Source organism: Triturus cristatus, chromosome 4_2 (genome assembly GCF_964204655.1).
Source record: "Triturus cristatus chromosome 4_2, aTriCri1.1, whole genome shotgun sequence".
Classification (NCBI taxonomy): Eukaryota; Metazoa; Chordata; class Amphibia; order Caudata; family Salamandridae; genus Triturus; species Triturus cristatus.
Genome location: NC_140586.1, coordinates 222,085,988 through 222,104,435, shown reverse-complemented (window position 1 = coordinate 222,104,435; position 18,448 = coordinate 222,085,988). Strand labels below are relative to the sequence as shown.

Sequence of the window (18,448 nt, the reverse complement as noted above, 5' to 3'; positions counted from 1 at the left end):
AGGGATTTGGGTAGCTCTCAAGAAAGAACCATGGAGTATGTAAAAAAAAGGCCGACATGTATTCTGCAAACAGATATACAGTGACCCATCATGCAGGGAATGCCACACACCGGCACCTAGAATATTGCATGCAGGCAACCAGGGAATCATGAAAACAAGTGCCAGAGAATTCCACTGACAAGTGGGGATTGAGAAAACTGATGTCTGGGACAGAAAAGACATATAATATTTACACTTTTGAAATGAACCTGTAACACTCAGTTTTTAAATTGGTCAGTGCCTGGCACATGACTGATCTTCCCCATCAGGGCTAAAAGATCACCGTCATACCTGCAGGTGGACAGAACTAGCTCCACTGAGGTCCTGCCTCAGCTCTGCCTCTTTTCTGCTCATCATCTGCTCCAGAAGTACCACAGCGTCCTCATGTGATAAACCTGCCCGGCCCGCAACAGCATCTAGCGACTGAGCTCTATTCGCCTGGCCAGCAGACTCCTCCCGCCGCCATGAAGCAGAGTCAGCTGTCAATGATTGGAAGCGACTCTCTAGGTTCTCCAGTCGTGACATCAGGTGCTGCAGGTGGGGAAGCAACAGGGGAAGGAGTAAAGGAGAGGACAGAGCAATAAGTTACTTACATGTAACACTAGTATTATAAGTGGTACTTCTTAAAGAGTATAGTTTACACACTGGCACCATCTAGTTCAATGTGGAATAAATGTATATTTTTATGGGATCCATCTCAGGTCAACCTCACCCTTCCCAACAAAACAGTCAGACCCATTCTTCATTGTCACAAAAATAAGATTTAGACAGTGAAGATTAGAGTCGCCCTACAAACTACCTACCATCACTGTCATGACACCAAACACCAACATTTTAAAACTATGTTGTCTCTTCTCATTCTGAAACCAGCATTTTTCCTACTCCAATGCTTTCTTCTTTCATCACTTCTCTCATTTCGTTCTCCTTCCCTCTAAGTTTGCCTTCTACCTCTCTTCAGCCTCCTTCTAATGTAGCCTTCTCCAGCAGTCATGCTTTTCCTGCTCAACTTCTTTAAACGCTTTTTGAAAGTGCAAGTATCCCAACCCTTATCTGATCAATGGAAAAAAGAGATTTAAGAAGAACTACTGAGAGAGGTTGTGGCTCTTCAAAAATGTTGGTTTTATTGAGTACAGACTTTGATTAGACAGACGCTGCGTGCTCCTGTTGAAATAGAGTACTTTTATTGCACTTTTTGCCTTGTGGAGAAGATTATGCTCAGCGCAGCAGGACTGAGTTGGTTATGGAGACAAGCCAATGACTGATCTATTAAGAAACATTACGACATATGCAGTAGGGTTGATGTATATATTGTGAAAAGCATACGTGAAAGCGTACAGGTCTTTAAGGGTGGATTGCCATTACACTGTGTTAAAGCTAGTAGACAGGCATTTTGTTACAGGGAATCTTACAAAGGACCATGGTAGACAAGGATTCTGGTGTTGGTTACCCCTGGTGACTCTGGGTAGAAGGTTTGCCATTTGAGAATCATTATTATGCAGTTTTAGAAAGGGCTGCATATTGTTTTGCCAACTGTAATTTTGTGTATATTTGTAAATGTATGACTCCATGCCGATAGTGGCCTTGTTGCAAAGTTTATGTGGAACATAGTAGCCCTGAGTTCGTTATGGTAGCAGGCCAATGATAAAGACTATAGGCTTGATTGGTTCAACTGAATAGGTTATGTCACAGGCCCTAGGTCTAAGCATATTGCTACGAAAATTTACGATAAACACAGTAGGCATGACTTATTTGTTGTGAAAATGCATTTGCTAAAGCCAATACAACTTTAAGGGTGGATTGGCATTACACTGTGTTAATGCCTGTAGATGGGTATTTTGCTACAAGGAATATCACAGGTTACTGTAGTAAGCAAGGGTTTTGGTACTGGCTGCTTCCTTTGATAAACCCTGGGGAAAGAAGATATGCACTGTGATAATTTTTGCGAGACCGTCTTGGGAATCGGACAGGTGTAACTGTATGACATTGATGCTGTGTAAACTTTAGCATTAAAAGACTGACGCAAGTGCGATGTTTGCCGAGCAGCCACCTTGGAATGGTATTGTACAAAGTGTATATTTGTTCTTGCCCCTCCAAGATCACAAGCAGATTGCTTCTAAATGTGGCACCCATGTTGAAACCTTAAAACGATACACTCTGTACAATATTACTGTAAGATGGATACCCACTGTCAGGTTTAATTTCGTTTTGTATTTTAAGCACATGCCTGCCATGTTAAGTTGTGAAATGTTTTCTTTTCTTCTACTTTTGTGATTTAAATTTTTCATACATATTCTTAAGTTTATTTGGCTATTTTACCCCTGCTGGGTAAGTGGGTAAAGGCAAGAATAAGTCAGGGGGTGGAGGAATACAAGGATGAGTGACAGAGTGCATGTGTGATAACCTGAGTGCTTAAACTCTTCAGTGGCTGGAGAAGCACTTTCAGTTATAACCCAGACTGAACCATTACCAGTGCTCGTTTCAATTCCAAATCACCAAGTTTCTCTCTCTCATGGCCTAGGCCACGCCGGCTGGACACTTACCTGGTATAGCAGAGATGCATTGCCATCCTCTTTAGTCTGTGTACTGACTAAGATTGGAGGCATCACTGGTGGCGAGACAGGCGCTTGTGCCGAAGAAGGTCGGAGGGCCCCCAACACTAAGGGAAAGAATTGCCAGGCCCCTTGAGTTGAGAGAGAAAAAAATAACACGTAAAGTGACAGGACACCCAAATAGATTGTTCACATCTGCCTAAATAGCCCACCAGCTAAGCTTAAAAGTCTAAGCTTAAAAGGTTCCCTGCAACATTAGCTTAGAACAGCAACCAGCAGCATAGTGAAAACATCCATGTTACCCCAATTAAATCCAGACGTTTTGTTTCTCATACAAAAAGAGTCTCTTCGGTTGCAGCAAAATATGGCCTTCAGCATGGCCCAACATCATCTCTTTCCAACCCAGCCACAAACTTGCATTTCTGGCATTGGCAAAAACTGCCCTTGCCACATCCACACAAAAAGCCAAAATATCTTTCACCTCGGCAAAAGCAACCTTTGTCACCTGATTCATTAACATCTCTTTCCGCCTGACCCGAACTTAATTCTTTTTCATCAGCCATAAATAGCCATTGCCATCTCAGCCAAAAACAACTCTTTCCACATCAGACAAAAACATACACTTCTACTAAAGAAGAGAGAAAAAAAACACTGACTCGAGCCAAGAACAACCATTCCTACCTCAGCCCAAAACAACCCCTTCCACCTAATCCTACAACAACCCCTTCCACCTAAGCCCAAAACAACCCCTTCCACCTAAGCCCAAAACAACCCCTTCCACTAATGCCCAAAATAACCACCCCAGCATCAGCCCACCGCACCCTCTTCCACCTCAGCCCAAGGCACCCTCTTCTGCTCTGGCTAAAAAAAAAAAAACTATATCCTCATGCAGATTAGGAGAGGATGGTGAGTAACTGGGATTCACTTGCACAAGGACACATGGAGGATGGGCAAGTGGCATGAAAAGGATGGGGAAGTGATGTAGTCTCACCGAATGCAGCAGCGGCCAAGAGCAGGAGAAGCAGGAGTAGCAGGACTGCCTTCTTGAGGCCGGAGCTGTTGCGGAGAGACAAAAAAGCACATTAGCTAAATTGCAAATACCAGGTTTCCTGCACAACTGGGTCTCACTATCATGGGCATAGTATGACATCTCGCTTTGGGAAAGGAAACCATGCATTTATACTTCTAGACATTTTTCTCCTTTAGCCATCTCTCCCCAACGTGGGTTGAGCATCAAGACACTCCAATGGTGCAGTGCCACTCCTCACTACTAGAGGGGAAGGCAGATCCTCTCTCCCACTGCAGCAGGAGCTGTAAAACCCACTTAAAGATTGAATTCAAAATGTCAGCATCAGATAGCAGACAGGGGACAGTGTCCAGTAAGGTGCTGCAAGACCCTCAACAGATGAACTTCCATTTCTCGCCACTAGGGGCAGAATAGGATGCACCTTCCAGTGCAGGAGGGCATATGAATTCCTCCTCTGCAGTTCCACCTTCCACCAGCTGAGCCCTTGTATCTAGATCTAAACTACCACCCCCCCCCCCACCAGCAGTCCCTCACCCAGTTAGATTCTCAAACTGCAGCACTCACCGAGTTAGGACGAAAACATCGAGAAGGGAGGCAGATGTAGTTAGTCTGTACCAGGCGGTCCCAACCCACCAGTACAGGAGCCCAAAAGCTTGACCTGTGACAAAAATGAAAACAGAAACAAATGACTGGGAAGATTACTACAAAATGCCAGAGGGAGGAGTCTAGACAAGCACACGAATTCTATCCAAAGAAGGAACAGCCCACTAACCAAATATAGTTCACTGTAGGACCTGAGAAAAGCTCTGGACACTGAATGTCATTTCTGCAACAATGTTTGCTCCCTGCAGGATCTCAGCCAATGCAGTGTCTGCCATAAGACGCCTTTCCTGCCCAAGAGCTTATTCTCTCCCAAGCCTCTGCAGATGCGGACTGTGACTGGCCACTGGGTGTGTCTTAACCACCAGTGTGCGCCTGCATCCGTATCACAGTGGCTGCAGAGGTAGGGAAGCCTTTGGCCACTCCAGCTTCCCAAGACAGAATTCAATTTTTGATCGTTTTTGCTCAGCACCCTGTGGTAGGTTGGGCCTATGATTAAACAGTTGCACCCACCTTACTTTATTAAGTCACAGGCTCAAATGAATTGCAATGCAGTAGAAGTCTACATTTTAACACATTTCTCTTGACTGTTGTACGGCATTAGTACAAGTCAACAACCTGTCCAGAGCTCCATTGAAGAGGGAGCCCTGTGCCCCTTTCCGAACTGTCATTCTTTTTGAGCCCAGCTGTTAAAATGTGTTGTATTCCCCTTAAGAAGTAGCTACGTTGTTGGAAAGTAGGTTGGGTGCCTTTCAGAACTGGGAAATGTATCACTCATTTCACATCCTAAGCCAATCATTGTCATTTAAATTGTAATTTAAAATTTGTAGAGCGCATAAAACCAAAAGGCATCAAAGCGCTAACATTGCATGGCATTTTTAGCTTTGGTGCGACACACTCAAAGAAATAAACCTACACTGTGCCTGGCAGGATCCTTGTGCCGGTGAAGTGTCTCTGTTCTTCACTGTCTGGACCAGCCCAATTCTGGTGGTCGGCAGGACAAGAGGAAAGATAGATCCCAAGGAGTCCATCTGTCTCTCTCTATTCATTGCTGAATGAGAAGACGTATCTACCTCATCTGTGCCGATAAACACTGGGCCCCAGTTTTCGTAGTGCGTATATGCAATGGAGCCATGAAATGTCAAATCACAACCAAGCCAGGGGCGCATTTGAGCCAGCTTAATTTGACAGTTCTGTGGCGCGAAGCAAGCATAGAGTGTGGCACAAAGAACAATTCTTCTGTTCAACCTCATAGAGATATAAATACTAGGTGAAAAGTGTGGTGTTAAAGATGGATGGAGGGGGGTGGGGGTGTGTGCGTGTGCGTGTGCGCGTGTGTGTGTGTGTGCGCACACACTCTCTCTCTCTGAAGGCACATTGAATAGTCCTAGGTTAATTTTAACCTATAATAAACAAAAGGATAACATCAGAACAATAATCAAGAGGAACTGGCATCTGATACAAAGTGATCCTATAATAGGGGATAAAATGACAATCTACAATCATAACGTTCAGAAGAGCGTGCAGTACCAGTGACCATCTGGTCAGTAGTAGCCCTAGTAGCCCTGAGTTATCTAAAAATACAAGTTGGCTAACCAAACACAAAGAATTTGTTAGGTGTACAACATGCAAGGCATGTAAACATGGTGAAAATAAAATCAGTTATAATACACCTTTCAATGACAAGCCAAAAACAAATCGACAAGTTTTTAACTTGCAAATCAGATTTTGCAGTCTACGTATTACAGTGCACGTGTGGACTAAGATACGTGGGGAGCACTCGCCTCCAGGCCCACAAGAGAATTTTACAGTACCTAAGGGCTATAACCAATAATGATACCATATATCCGGTGGCCCGCCACTTCAATGAGTTCCACAATAAAAACCTTAAGGAATTTAAGTATTATGTAATTGACAACGTTCCCCCTCTAAGAAGAGGAGGGAACAGACGCAACACTTAAGACGGCATGAAACGAAACATATTTTAGAACTAGATAGCAAGAGTCCACATGGTTTGAATACCACAGAGGACCTATACACTTGGTTATAATTATGGCAGTCGTTTCTGAATTCAGGTATTATACCCATCACAAATTTTAGAGTAACAATATATATATATATATATTTGATTTTTTCTTATCATGTCCCTCTTTTCCCTATATGAACTAATTCTCCATTAGTTGTGTACATGGGCTCATGGCACAACACACTAAGTTTATAAGCACGGTGACACTTTATATAACAACATGCTGGACAGCATGAGACACTTTGCACTTTATCAGGCACTATTTGCACTATTCTTTGCATTGTAAAATATCTTTTAGAATGTACCTTAGTCGGAATTTATAATTCATGAGGGTTCCGATAGTCTGGAACAAAACATCACAGCCATTTGTGATTATAACAAACCTAAAAGCATTTGTATATTATATCAGGATTTATGATGCAACGTATTAGGCCCAGCTTAGTTTGTAAAATAGCTTGTTAACAAATGTGATTGGTTTTATAGAAGTATTTATACTGGTACTTTTGATATATATATACATAAAAAAACAAAATTTAACTCATGGCCTTTTTGAATACATTGAATTTTAAAGCATTATGCTGATATTAGCATCCAGATTATAGGGGATTTTACAATGCATAAAACATTTTTAGGTATTTATACAGAGATGATGTGATGTCTAAACATGGTTTGTAACAGACTTGGATAATTCAAATATTTTAAACATGTGAATATTTGAAACGGAATTTATTCAGTATTGTAATGTATGTAATGAAAGACTTAATTATTTAAATTAACAGGTAAATTGTACAATTCTCTGCACTAACATGTACATTTCAGGAAAACAGAAAACGATCAAAAAGTCTGTTTTTCACCAATAATTGCACATTGTCACTTCAAAAATGGGAGAAACACTCAAAGCATGTCATGTGATCAAGAGCTCTGTGTAGTCCGAAACACGTCATGGCGGCGAGAAAGCACAAAATAAAATAACAGAAGCACAGATTGAGAGGTGCCCGTTCCGTTTTCTTTTAAGGAGCAATAAGGAGAAGGAGTAATGTGTAAAAAAGAAAGAGAAAAAAAAAAAATATATATATATATATATATATATATATATAAATAACCAAAAAGATTGCCCCATGCTCGGAGATGCACTCAAGAGACGAAAGCGGGCCCCCATAAACTTTCAATAAGGTCCTTTATTTCATCGCAAACCGGGTTTCATTTCAAATTGTTCAAAAAAGGTCCAACGCGTTTCAAAGCTCCTGCTTCTTGTTCACGGACCGGCTGGTTGGAGGCGGTGATAACGTCATCTCGGCAAGCCCCTGTTAAATAGTAGTTGACTGCCCCCAGGTGGGTTGGATCTGTATTCAGTCTGAGGGTATCCTGGGACTTGTAGGAATGAGCGTTGCTGCCACATAACCAAAGTATCAAGTATTTCCTCTAGTAGGTAGAGATGAAATTCGGTTCAAGTTTAAAGCATAACTTTGTCTCTTCTGTGTTATGCGAGATGCAAGTATATCGCTACAGTCCATTGTATATATGGTGGTGCAAGCTCCACGACTGAGGCTGGCCGCAATATATTACCAAAAAGATTGCCACATGCTCGGAGATGCACTCAAAAGACGAAAGCGGGCCCCCATAACTTTCAAGAAGGTCCTTTATTTCATCGCAAACCGGGTTTCATTTCAAATTGTTCAAAAAAGGTCCAACGCGACCTTCTTGAAAGTTATGGGGGCCCGCTTTCGTCTCTTGAGTGCATCTCCGAGCATGTGGCAATCTTTTTGGTAATATATATATATATATATATATATATATATATATATTCACTGAAAAAACCATAGGTTTCACACATGTTATAGTTAGCTGGACATTTTACTGATAAAAAACCAATGAAATTCCCCCGTTATAGTTAGTGCAGGCAACTATAACTCACGCGACCGCAATCCTCTGCTGATGCTAATACTGTATTTAGACACTTATTTACCCATGTCTTCTTCCATTAAATTTTAGCTATACATATATTACAAATATTTTTTTTTCATAAAGACACATATGTCATCAGCAGAGGATTGCGGTCGCGTGAGTTATAGTTGCCTGCACTAACTATAACGGGGGAATTTCATTGGTTTTTTATCAGTAAAATGTCCAGCTAACTATAACATGTGTGAAACCTATGGTTTTTTCAGTGAATTTGCAAGGTTTTTTAAATGCTAATTCCTAACTATAACGTGTGTGAAACCTATGGTTTTTTCAGTGAATTTGTACGGTTTTTTAAATGCTAAGTTACTTTACGCCATTCGTGGCGTGCGCGCCCACTTAACGCAGTTCGTTCCGTGCGCGCACGGTGCGCTTCGCGCACCGTTTGCGCACAGTGAGCACGCGGTGCGCGTGCCCACGTTACGCTGGATGGGCCATGTACGCACGATGCGCTTCGCGCACCGTGCGCACATGGAGGACATATTATGCGGTTCGTTCAGAAAGGTAATTCTTTTATAAATTTCTAAGTGCATATATGCCATGCACAAATGATGCCCGTCGAGCACCATTTGCACACGGGGTGATGAGAGTGTGGATACTTTTTTTTTTTTAAATAATTTTTACCGTACGCGTACGGTAAGCGTAATCGGCAATTTTTCAAAAAAAAAAAATTTGCATTTTTTGCCTTGGGGGTTCTTTGGGGACACCTTCATCAAGGCTAGGTGGTTAGGAGCTGTCTAAACAGCCCCTTTACATGTTTTTTGCCTTTGTTTTTCCTCCCCCCCTCAGAGTGCGAGAGAGAAAATGGCGGCCGCCGCTTCCTGGTTTCGACCGATTCGAATGTTTACTAAGATCTAACAGCCAATCAGAATCGCGCTCGCGCACGTCACCGTACGCGTACGGTAAGTTTACCGTAAGCGCACGGTAAGCGCACCGTAAGCTGCCACAGATATATATATATTGATTTAAATGCTATTTTCTCAGGATGTACTGAACAGATTTACACCAAACCTACAAAAGGCACTTCCTTGACCTGTAGACTACCTCTCTGCCAAATTTCAAGTAACTCTGTTCAGCCGTTCGGGCTGTAGCTGTGTCTAAAGGTCCTATGGAAAAATGCATGGGAAAAACGCGTTTTGGGACCCCCCTTTTTTCTCAGCCCCCGCTTGACGAATCCCCCCCGAGACTTTCAGGGTAGGAGCGGAGCGTAGCGCCCCACCTATTTTGAAAATTTTGCGAGGATTCGTCGACCGGCGCCAAAGTTATTCCAAATAGAATGTTGCGGTTTTCCTATGGAAACAGGGTCCTAACTATAACTATCTACTGGCGACCGCCAGTAGATAATATGCAGCATTAGTATATATTCAAATGCACGGATGGTTATATGCTTTTTATTATTATTGCCGACTGTGGGGAGGGGGCATGACTCCCGAGAGGTGAAGCCCTGAGTCAGTCGTGATGCCCTGCACCTCACCCGCTGTGACAAAAAAAAAACATACTACTCTCTATGTATCTGCACAGATAATTTACGCTATGCGGTGCTTTCATGAAGGTTCGGTATGTGTACTTAAACACAAGTATTTAAGTAGATTCAGAGCACCATCTCAATGCACAGGCCCAAACCGTGAGAAGAGAAGATCAACATTATGATGGTTATGCAGTGGCACCCCTACTCTGATAAGAACATGGGATTGTCAGATTAATACATATCAGATTCGGACTTCCATAGAACATGTTTTATGAGGCCACATTTATTTTACCAGTATGGCATAAACCTGCACATCTACAGCCATGCAGCTGGCAAACCTATTTTGCCAGAAAGGAGGAGTGAGAATGCAAAGCTCAGTAAAGATGTACAGACTATGAAGTCTGGTTTACAGTGCTGTGCATGTTCACAGTAGCTACGATAAAGAGACCATCTGCATAGGGAACCGCCTGAGACAGGATACCTTGCCCCAATGAGCCACGGAGTCAGCTTCCCTTCCTTCTCACCTGGGGAGGTCACCACTTGCCAGAGCAGCGAGCCAGCTTTAGAGACGGCTCCGGTGAATCCAGACCCAGAAGTGCTGGTCTGTGAGCTGGCTTGTCCTGCAAGAGAGAGCACAGGACGAGAGGGAACATCAGCATCAGCTGCCAACTCCTACCCACACACACAATCAAGGTTTCCTTACCTGTATAGTCCTCCTCCGAGGAGTAACCGGAAGATGACCCGTAGGTGTCATACGAGACTTTGGCGTCTGCAAGCCCATTCGTGGTGCCAACACTGTAAGATCCCCCTGTGGCCCTCCGCTGCCTTGCCAGGTCTTTTTCTGTTAGCAGAGTAATGAAAAAAATAACCAACATCAAAGACTACCACAGCCAGTTCTGTACCGGATATGAGAATATGCAAGGGGAACATCTGAGTTGCTTGAATTAGCGTAACAAGCATGTTCTGCAGCTATTGCACATATTTTTCTTAACATTTTATAGAGCACAATGATCCGAAGCAAGTTTTTAGGTCTAGCATACGCAGTGCTTGAGACATGCTGTATTCAGGTATGGACTTGAAGTTGCGCCCTTTAAAAAAAATTAAAAAAAACAAATCGGCTCCTGTCCTTTGAAAATGGTGGCTTTTCATTGGTCAATAGGCTTAGTAGTTCCTCATTAGTACCACCTTTTCTCTTCTGGTAACCTCCCATGAGAACACACCCTGTTACATGTGTGGTTACTCGGTAGCCTTTAATTAAAGCCTTCGATCACTATTTTCTTAAATCGCTTTATCGTGCCTGCTGTTGCTGGCAGGACACGCTCTTTCCCTCATTGCTTTCTTGTCATTTTCCAGTGCTGCACAACTAGGCAAGAATAATGGTGGCAGCCATTTTTATTTTCTTATTTGTTGGCCGAACGAGGCCGCATGACTTTCTATTTTAATTACTTTTATTACTTCCCAGCACTTTAGATTTTAACATCTTAAGCTAAAAGTGCAGGTGCCACAATTGCTTAAAAATAAACACATAGAAAAATAATGTGCCTTTTTTTCTATTTGTTTACTTTTGAAGCTATCGTGGCACCCGCGCTTTAGCTTACGATGTTCAAAGCTAAAGCGTCGGTGCCAAAAAAGTATTGCATTTGCAAATGTTTAAGCTACTGACATTGTAAATGACAATGCCTTTTATGTATGTGTTTACAAAACCTGCAACCGGTGTTTATGGAAAGCTTGCAGGTTTTGTAAACACATAAATAAAACGCATTATCATTTACAATGCCAATAGCGGAAACTCCCGCAAATGCAAGGCCAATTGCATTGCATATGCTTGTTTTTCATTACACGTTAACAACACACTCGTAAAGTTTTATGTTTTAGCTTCCTGGCCCGAGAGTACAATGTGCCATCTCTTCTAGTCCAAGTAGACCAGACGGATCTCCTATAATTGCAGTTCCACTTTCCACCACTGGAAGACAAAACCTGACGTATTTCTCCCACCTCAAAGAGGCTGTGCAATTGTTTCTTGTTGCAGTCCCCCTTCTCTGCACTAGGGGGTATACAGAGAACACTATTTCTTGCTACTGCAGGAGGCCTGGTGAGCCCCATTACAGCTGTAGTTCCACTAAACAAGACAAACTAGAGCACATAATCTAGCCTCACGGGATGCCAGAACTTTTACTACTACAGTTCTACCTTTCAACAAAAGAGTGCAATATTTCTACTCACTGCAGAACTAGCAGAGAAACCACAGCAGAAAGACATTTTGGGGCCAAAAACATTAGCGGAAGGAGCTTTTCTAGTAATTACATAATACATGAACAGATAACTTTTTTTGTTGTAGCAGGACAATCTCCAACAATTAATAATGCGCAAAGGAGCTTAATTTTTTTTCTAAAAATAAGGGACTTGGAGACTCAAAAGCAGTTCGGTTTAGCAACCCAGCAGGTACGACAAGCATGGAGGAAGAGTCTAGAGGGCGTAGCGGAAGGACTTGGCAGGGCACATGGGAGCAGCAATATGAGAGGGGATGAGGCGCTACTGCCAGAACTACCACTCTGGAACTAGGGAACCCGACCTTGTGTAATGCAACCGGTGCTCATTTATAGCACTCTAAAGCCAATCGGCTGAGTTCACACTATATAAAAGTGCAACAAAAACATAAAGCTGGTTCAGTAGGAGAAAGCAAGGGCATAGTGTAACCTGTGTCTGCAGGGAAGAGTGAGTGAATTGGATGGGAGGAGGGATAGGAACCTGTGTTACTCCTGCTGGCCCAGGTAGTTCCTGGAACCAGGGGCGAAACGCGGCAAATATTTCAGACAACGGGGCAGAGCAAGGGATTGCAATGGACAAATAGAAGTGAAAGTACCCTATACCAGAGTGCCTACTTGTTTCTAAGAAGTGTCACTACTCTCCAATTAAAAGCATTGCACCTCGGCTAAGAAGTCAAAGTTGTGTTTTAAATTCCCATTCATGTGCAAATGTACGTTTGCACACAGATTGGAATTGTGCATCTATTACCACACTGCAATTTTTATGTCTTAGCATTTTGTGGCAATAGATATTTTCAAGCAATATTTGCTGAAATCTGTCATGAGAAAATTGCAGAATGTGGTATTTGATGCACAGCTACAATCTGTGTGAAAACATCCATTTGCACATGGATCGGAATTTAAAACACAACTTTGATTCAGGGTGTAACAAAAGCCTGTACCTTAAGCAGGACCAGGTTATGTCAAAATACATCTGTCTAGTTCTGTTTTGCCATTAGTATGGCCTCACAGTCCTGCAGGGTTGGAGTATGTTTGATTGTAACGTAGTTGTAATTACACAGCGCTTCAAATTCTTAATGAGAGGCCAAAGCGAATTTATAGAAGGGTCACACGCTACACCGTATAGTGCCGTAGATGGAAGGGTATTTGTCCTGTGGCGTATATGGGGGGTTTTAGGATGTCATACATCAGGGCCAGAGTTATGCACTTGATAAAGTTTGTTACTTTTCACCTGTGTGTATTTTAAGAGAAAATGAGTGAGATAGGTTACTTAAACATTAGATTCTAAATCATGGGCAGAATTGTGCGAGTGCAGTCTGGCCTATGTCTGATTTTTTGTGGTGTGTGGATAAGGGTGAAACTTCTGAAACGGTCATAAACAAGCATGTAGCTGCACTTACACATGGATGTAAAAGAGAAATGTGAGACTAGACGTGGCCAAACAAGCAATTAACAGTTGTTTATGGCCTGGAGTGTGTACAAACAACTTGAACCACAGAATATGGGGCTAAGAAAGGGCAACAAGATGATGGGAGCTACCCTTGGGTTATGCAACCTCAGGGATTCAGGCAGTTACGAGGCCAAGGGTGCATCTAATTAACCCCAAAACTGCCTCTGTGGAAGGAAAAAGAACTTCGCAGTACAACTGGGCCTACAAACTCCAAAATACACTTTGATTAAGGCAACAATTATCTGGGATCAGGAAAAAAGCCAGATTTTGGAGAGCTGTGGCATGAATTATAATCACAGTTAAAATGTGATGACATAATATAACATTTTTACTTGCAATTTCGGTTGAAATAGTGACTGATGTTACGAATGGGTTCAAAGTATCAAAATTAAATTCAAACGAAGAAATGTTTTTGAACGATATACAATTTTGGGCTCTTGAAGATTTGGAGAGTGCTGTACAAATGATAATACAATATATCACAGGCTCCCTGTAATACATTCGGACAGAACATTGCATTTTCTGTCTTTTGATGAAGTTTAAGTGTGGCGAAGTACTTTTGTTGTATATTGATAGTTGTGGTGGGCAGTGGTTGTTGGGCCTTTCATTTTTCTTGATCTATCCCCAGGCACTTTAAGTAGCCTTTTATGGCCTTTATTACAAGTTGCACAGTATTGGCAGGGTGCAAACTCCACACCAGTAATTTTCAGTACTGTGCAATTACGAGTTAAATTACTGACTGACACAGATTTACCAGGTGGTACCCTGCATGTTATTCCCTTTTCCATGGAGTTTGATGCCCACATCTACCACTTGTTCCGGCTAGTGTGCATGGGCCTGTGGTCAGAGTGTGCAGGAACTGTTGTAAGGTGGGTGGAGCGACAGGGTGAGGTGTGTGAAGGAAGGATTGGAGAATGTTGGCTGGCACTGGGAAGAGAGGGAGCATGTGCTGCTCCTCCTGTGCCTTGTCTGAAGTTTAAGTGCAGTGGCAACAAATGATGGACAGAATGCTGAATAAATCACACATTCTCCCCCAGTCAATAGATCTGGGTTCAATCCATTGTTCTTTTGCTCACTATGCCACCCTAGTTTGGACCCAGCCATATGCAAATCATTCTTGACCCTGCTCCTAATGGTAACAGTCCAGCCTGAACTGCCAACCGGGGATGAATGTATGATTTATTCAGCATTCTGTCCATCATTTGTTTGTGTAGCACCGTTCGCCCTAAGTGGGACGGATATGCCCAAACATGGATCCCTTGCTCATTGTGCCACTAGATTCAAGCTAACCTGGCTGATGAGGGGCAATACCCTGAAACAGGATCCAGGATGCTTGTTTTCGGTCCAGGGAGGAGCTAGCTTGGCTGTTTGGGCTGGACTTTTCCAATAATTTGCATATGGCTGGGTCTAAAATGGGGTGGCATGGTGAGCAAACTAACGATGGATTTAACAAAGATCTCTTGAATGGGGGACAAATGCATGATTTATTCAGCATTCCGTCCAGTCTGAAGTTTAAAGCAGGAGTCATGGAAGAGATCTGGGCTACAATTCCAGCCGATAAAATCAGGTTCATTGTTTGAAGACACAGTAAATCAAGGTAGAGAAACAGTGGAGCTCTTATAATTGTTCGGAATGGAATTCCAACCTGGAATTCCGCTCGGTTCAGTTCCCAGTCAGGCCCCATGTTTTTTTATGGTCACCTTGGAAGTTGGAAGACTATACAGAGCGAGCATGAGGCACGATAAGCAAAAAACAAAAAACAAATAAAGCTTCCTCCGACTATAAATGGCTTTTGGATGACCTCAGGGGTTGAAGTCTGCAGGATCTATTTACATTCCAAATCTTTTGAATATCATGTTAACAGTTTGTATTCTTTTAGTTCAGCAAGCATTTTCAATGCAATAGGTCTCATATTAGTTACATTTAGAGCTTCTGGCTCTTCAAATGTGAATTTGTGTTGGTTTTCCTTTGGTCTAAAAATATCCTTGCGGTACCATAGCGACAAAAGTTAATAAATATTTTTTTAAAGTTTCGCGGCCACTATTTTTTTTCTATTTATTTACGTGTGTAGCATTAGCTTAAGATGTTTAAAAGTAAAGCGTGGCGTGCTGTGATTGCTACCAAAGTAAATAAATGGAAAAGAAATGCATCGTCCGACTGCCTTTGGTTTTATTATTTATTGACTTTTGTAGCAATGGCGGCACGCCGCGCTTTAAATGTTTAAAGCTAAGGTGCAGCGTGCCGCCATTGCCACAAGTCAATAGATGAAATAAAAGTTGTACTGCCTCTGTATTTTTTTCTATTTATTTACTTTTGTAGCAATCGCAGCACGCCACGCTTTTGCTTAATAAGTTTAAAAGTAAAGCGTGGTGTGCCGCGATTGCTATAAAAGTAAATAAATGGAAAAGAAATCGGAGTCCGCCCGCCTTTGTTTTTCTATTTATTGACTTTAATAGCAATGGAATATGCCTCGCTTTAGATGTTAAAAAGCTACAGAGCGGCATGCTGCCATTGCCACAAAAGTCAGTAAATAGACCCAAAAAAGTTGTGCGGCTGCCTTATTTTTTTTTTTATGCATTTACTTTTGTAGAAATACAGTTGTGTGAGCTTGGCACAACAAAACAAACCACGGGCGGCCAAGTGGCACGATAATGCAACACAAACAAGACTGCGGCTGCCATTGTTAACATTTAAGCAGGAGTGCGGGAACTGCGGTTAGGAAAGTGTGTAGCTATTCTACCTGCAACACCAGCAGACCAAAAGTTATTACCACAATAGAGTAAACAAACTGTAAATGAAACATCCCAAGCAAGATTACATGTAATAGGGCCAGTCCTTATGAGAGGTTGCAACAGTAGAAAGGAGGGACTAAAGAGGGACTACTGGACAAATTAACCAATGAAAGAAAAGCATTTACAAAAGACAGTCAAAGGAGCCCACTGAAAACATGGGGGGGGGGGGGGGGGGGGGCAATGGGCAAAGCTTAAAGCCCATATCCTGAACACAGCATGTCCCGAAGAGACAGTGCAAGCGCTGTCTAGGCGAGACCTAAAAACAACTGTTATAATGGAGACCTTCAGGTGCCTCTGGCAGAAAGGGATGGGAGGGGCTCTCCTGTGCTGTGGAGCCAAGGGAGAGGCTGACAACAATACGGGAAATAAGCCTTCTCGCCAAGATGCTTGCCTATCCGAAAGAAATGTATACACGTTCAATTGGTTAATCAGCAAATCTAAAGCTCGCTTGAGAGCCAGTTAATTGTTGGGAGTCATTTGAGGGTTCATGGTAACTAACATTTATTATTTTTGATAGGTAATCTAAGGGTGTTATTATTCGAGTTCTCAACGGTGTTCTTCTAAAGGAAACGTATAAAAAAAGGTTTGCACTAGGTATAGTATAATTGGGTATTACAAAAAATATATATATTTTTATAACACACTTGTTTTATCTTAAACACTAAATCTCTTTGCCCTCTTTGGACCAGATGTACTATGATTTTTTGCTGGTGCAAATGGGTTTTAGACCCATTTGCGCCTGCAAAAAACCTGTGGCCCATATACTAATCCTATTTTGCGAGTCGCAGATCAAGATTAGCGACTCGCTATTAGGAAGGGGCATTCCAAGGGCATCTCTTTCTAAAAGCGACACCTTAAGCTATGTATGACTGTTTTGCGACCGCAAACAGTCGCAGTGTACCACCCTTCACAGAAGGGTGGTATACCACTCGCAAACGGGAAGGGGTCTCCAGGGGACCCCTTCCACTTTGTGAGTGGCTCTCAAAATATTTTTTAAGGGCAGGCAGTGCTCCCAGGGACCACTGCCTGCCCTTATAAAATTAAACTGAAAAGTTTCATTTTTATTTTTTAAATGTATCCCGTTTTTTTTTAGGAAAACTGGCTGCATTTAAAAAAATGTGCTTTATTTAAAAGCAGTCCCAGACATGGTGGTCTGCTGACCCCAGCAGGCCACCATCCCTGGGAGTGCCAGCCATTCCCAATAGGGTCGCAAATTGCGCTTACCTCATTAATATGCATGCAATTTGCGACCCCATTAGGAATCGCAAACAGTGTCTCAGACTCTGTTATGCATCCCAATTTGCAAGTCGCAAATTGGCGAGTCGTACATCTGGCCCCTAGACCAGCCTGTGTGCAATACAATTTTTAAATAATTACTTGCATGTTCACAGTCCTTTCATTTGCAGGCTTTGTCCTTGTAGCACCATTAATGTTATATAAGGTGTGAATCAGAACTTCGTGGAACCTTCCGATACTGTGCTCGGAATGGTACTAAAGGACGTCGGTGCTGATAGAGCCCCACACAGGATAACTGACAGGGGCCATGCCCAAGCACTTTAGAGTCAGTGCACATTACCAACATAAGAGCACAGTTTTCGGAGTCAAGGGTCAATCACAATCATGAAGGTCTGAATTGCACCTTCTTCTTATGGGTCTCTTATGCATACCTGTATGTAATATTTATTTATTTCACCTCGGTGTACACCAGAGTGAGATGCACGCTTTTATCATACAATTACTGTCGGGACCACCACTGATTGTTCATCAAGTGAACCTGGTTCCCAGAAGGTGTCTATTCATCACACACGTCCTGTACTTATGATTGAAACGGGTCAAAAACAAACAAACAAACTGATTAACAGACTGATTAGCATCCTGTGTTAAATTTGGGTGAAGGCATATATTCAGGGCTTTAAGTGGGCTGGGTCCTGAAGCAGTGGCTGAGACGGGTCCCTATAGGGTTCTTCATTTTTGCCCTCACCCTCAGGAAAAAAAAAAAAATCTTAGCTCTGCAGCAGTTCCACCCTTCAAAGCCGTTGGTGTAACTTCAAAGAGACTCGTTATAGGTCTTTCACAGTCTCATCCTTTCAGAACTGAAGCATTTTTAATATTCCATACAACAAAGCCACTGTTGCTTATTTACCTTAAGCAACTAACGGCCATTGGCAAAGCCAATCGTCCTTTCTTGTTGTAGGTGTAATGTTACGTGTTGTATTAGATATCTGGATACAATGAAAGAAGCAGCAAATTACCAGTCGGGCAGCACACCAT

The 18,448-nt window shown here is 42.4% G+C and overlaps 1 protein-coding gene across 1 annotated transcript in view; it reads right to left on the bottom strand.

Moving 5' to 3' along the window:
- SUN2 (Sad1 and UNC84 domain containing 2) overlaps positions 1–18,448 on the bottom strand; it is a 116,333-nt gene that overhangs the window by 54,670 nt on the left and 43,215 nt on the right. Inside the window, exons 4-9 of the mRNA XM_085601282.1 lie at positions 10,372–10,509; positions 10,193–10,288; positions 4,180–4,273; positions 3,580–3,644; positions 2,580–2,719; positions 331–570 (exon numbers count right to left, since the gene is read on the bottom strand). Coding sequence (XP_085457408.1) covers positions 331–570; positions 2,580–2,719; positions 3,580–3,644; positions 4,180–4,273; positions 10,193–10,288; positions 10,372–10,509 — 773 coding nt within the window. The remainder of the gene's footprint in view (positions 1–330; positions 571–2,579; positions 2,720–3,579; positions 3,645–4,179; positions 4,274–10,192; positions 10,289–10,371; positions 10,510–18,448) is intronic.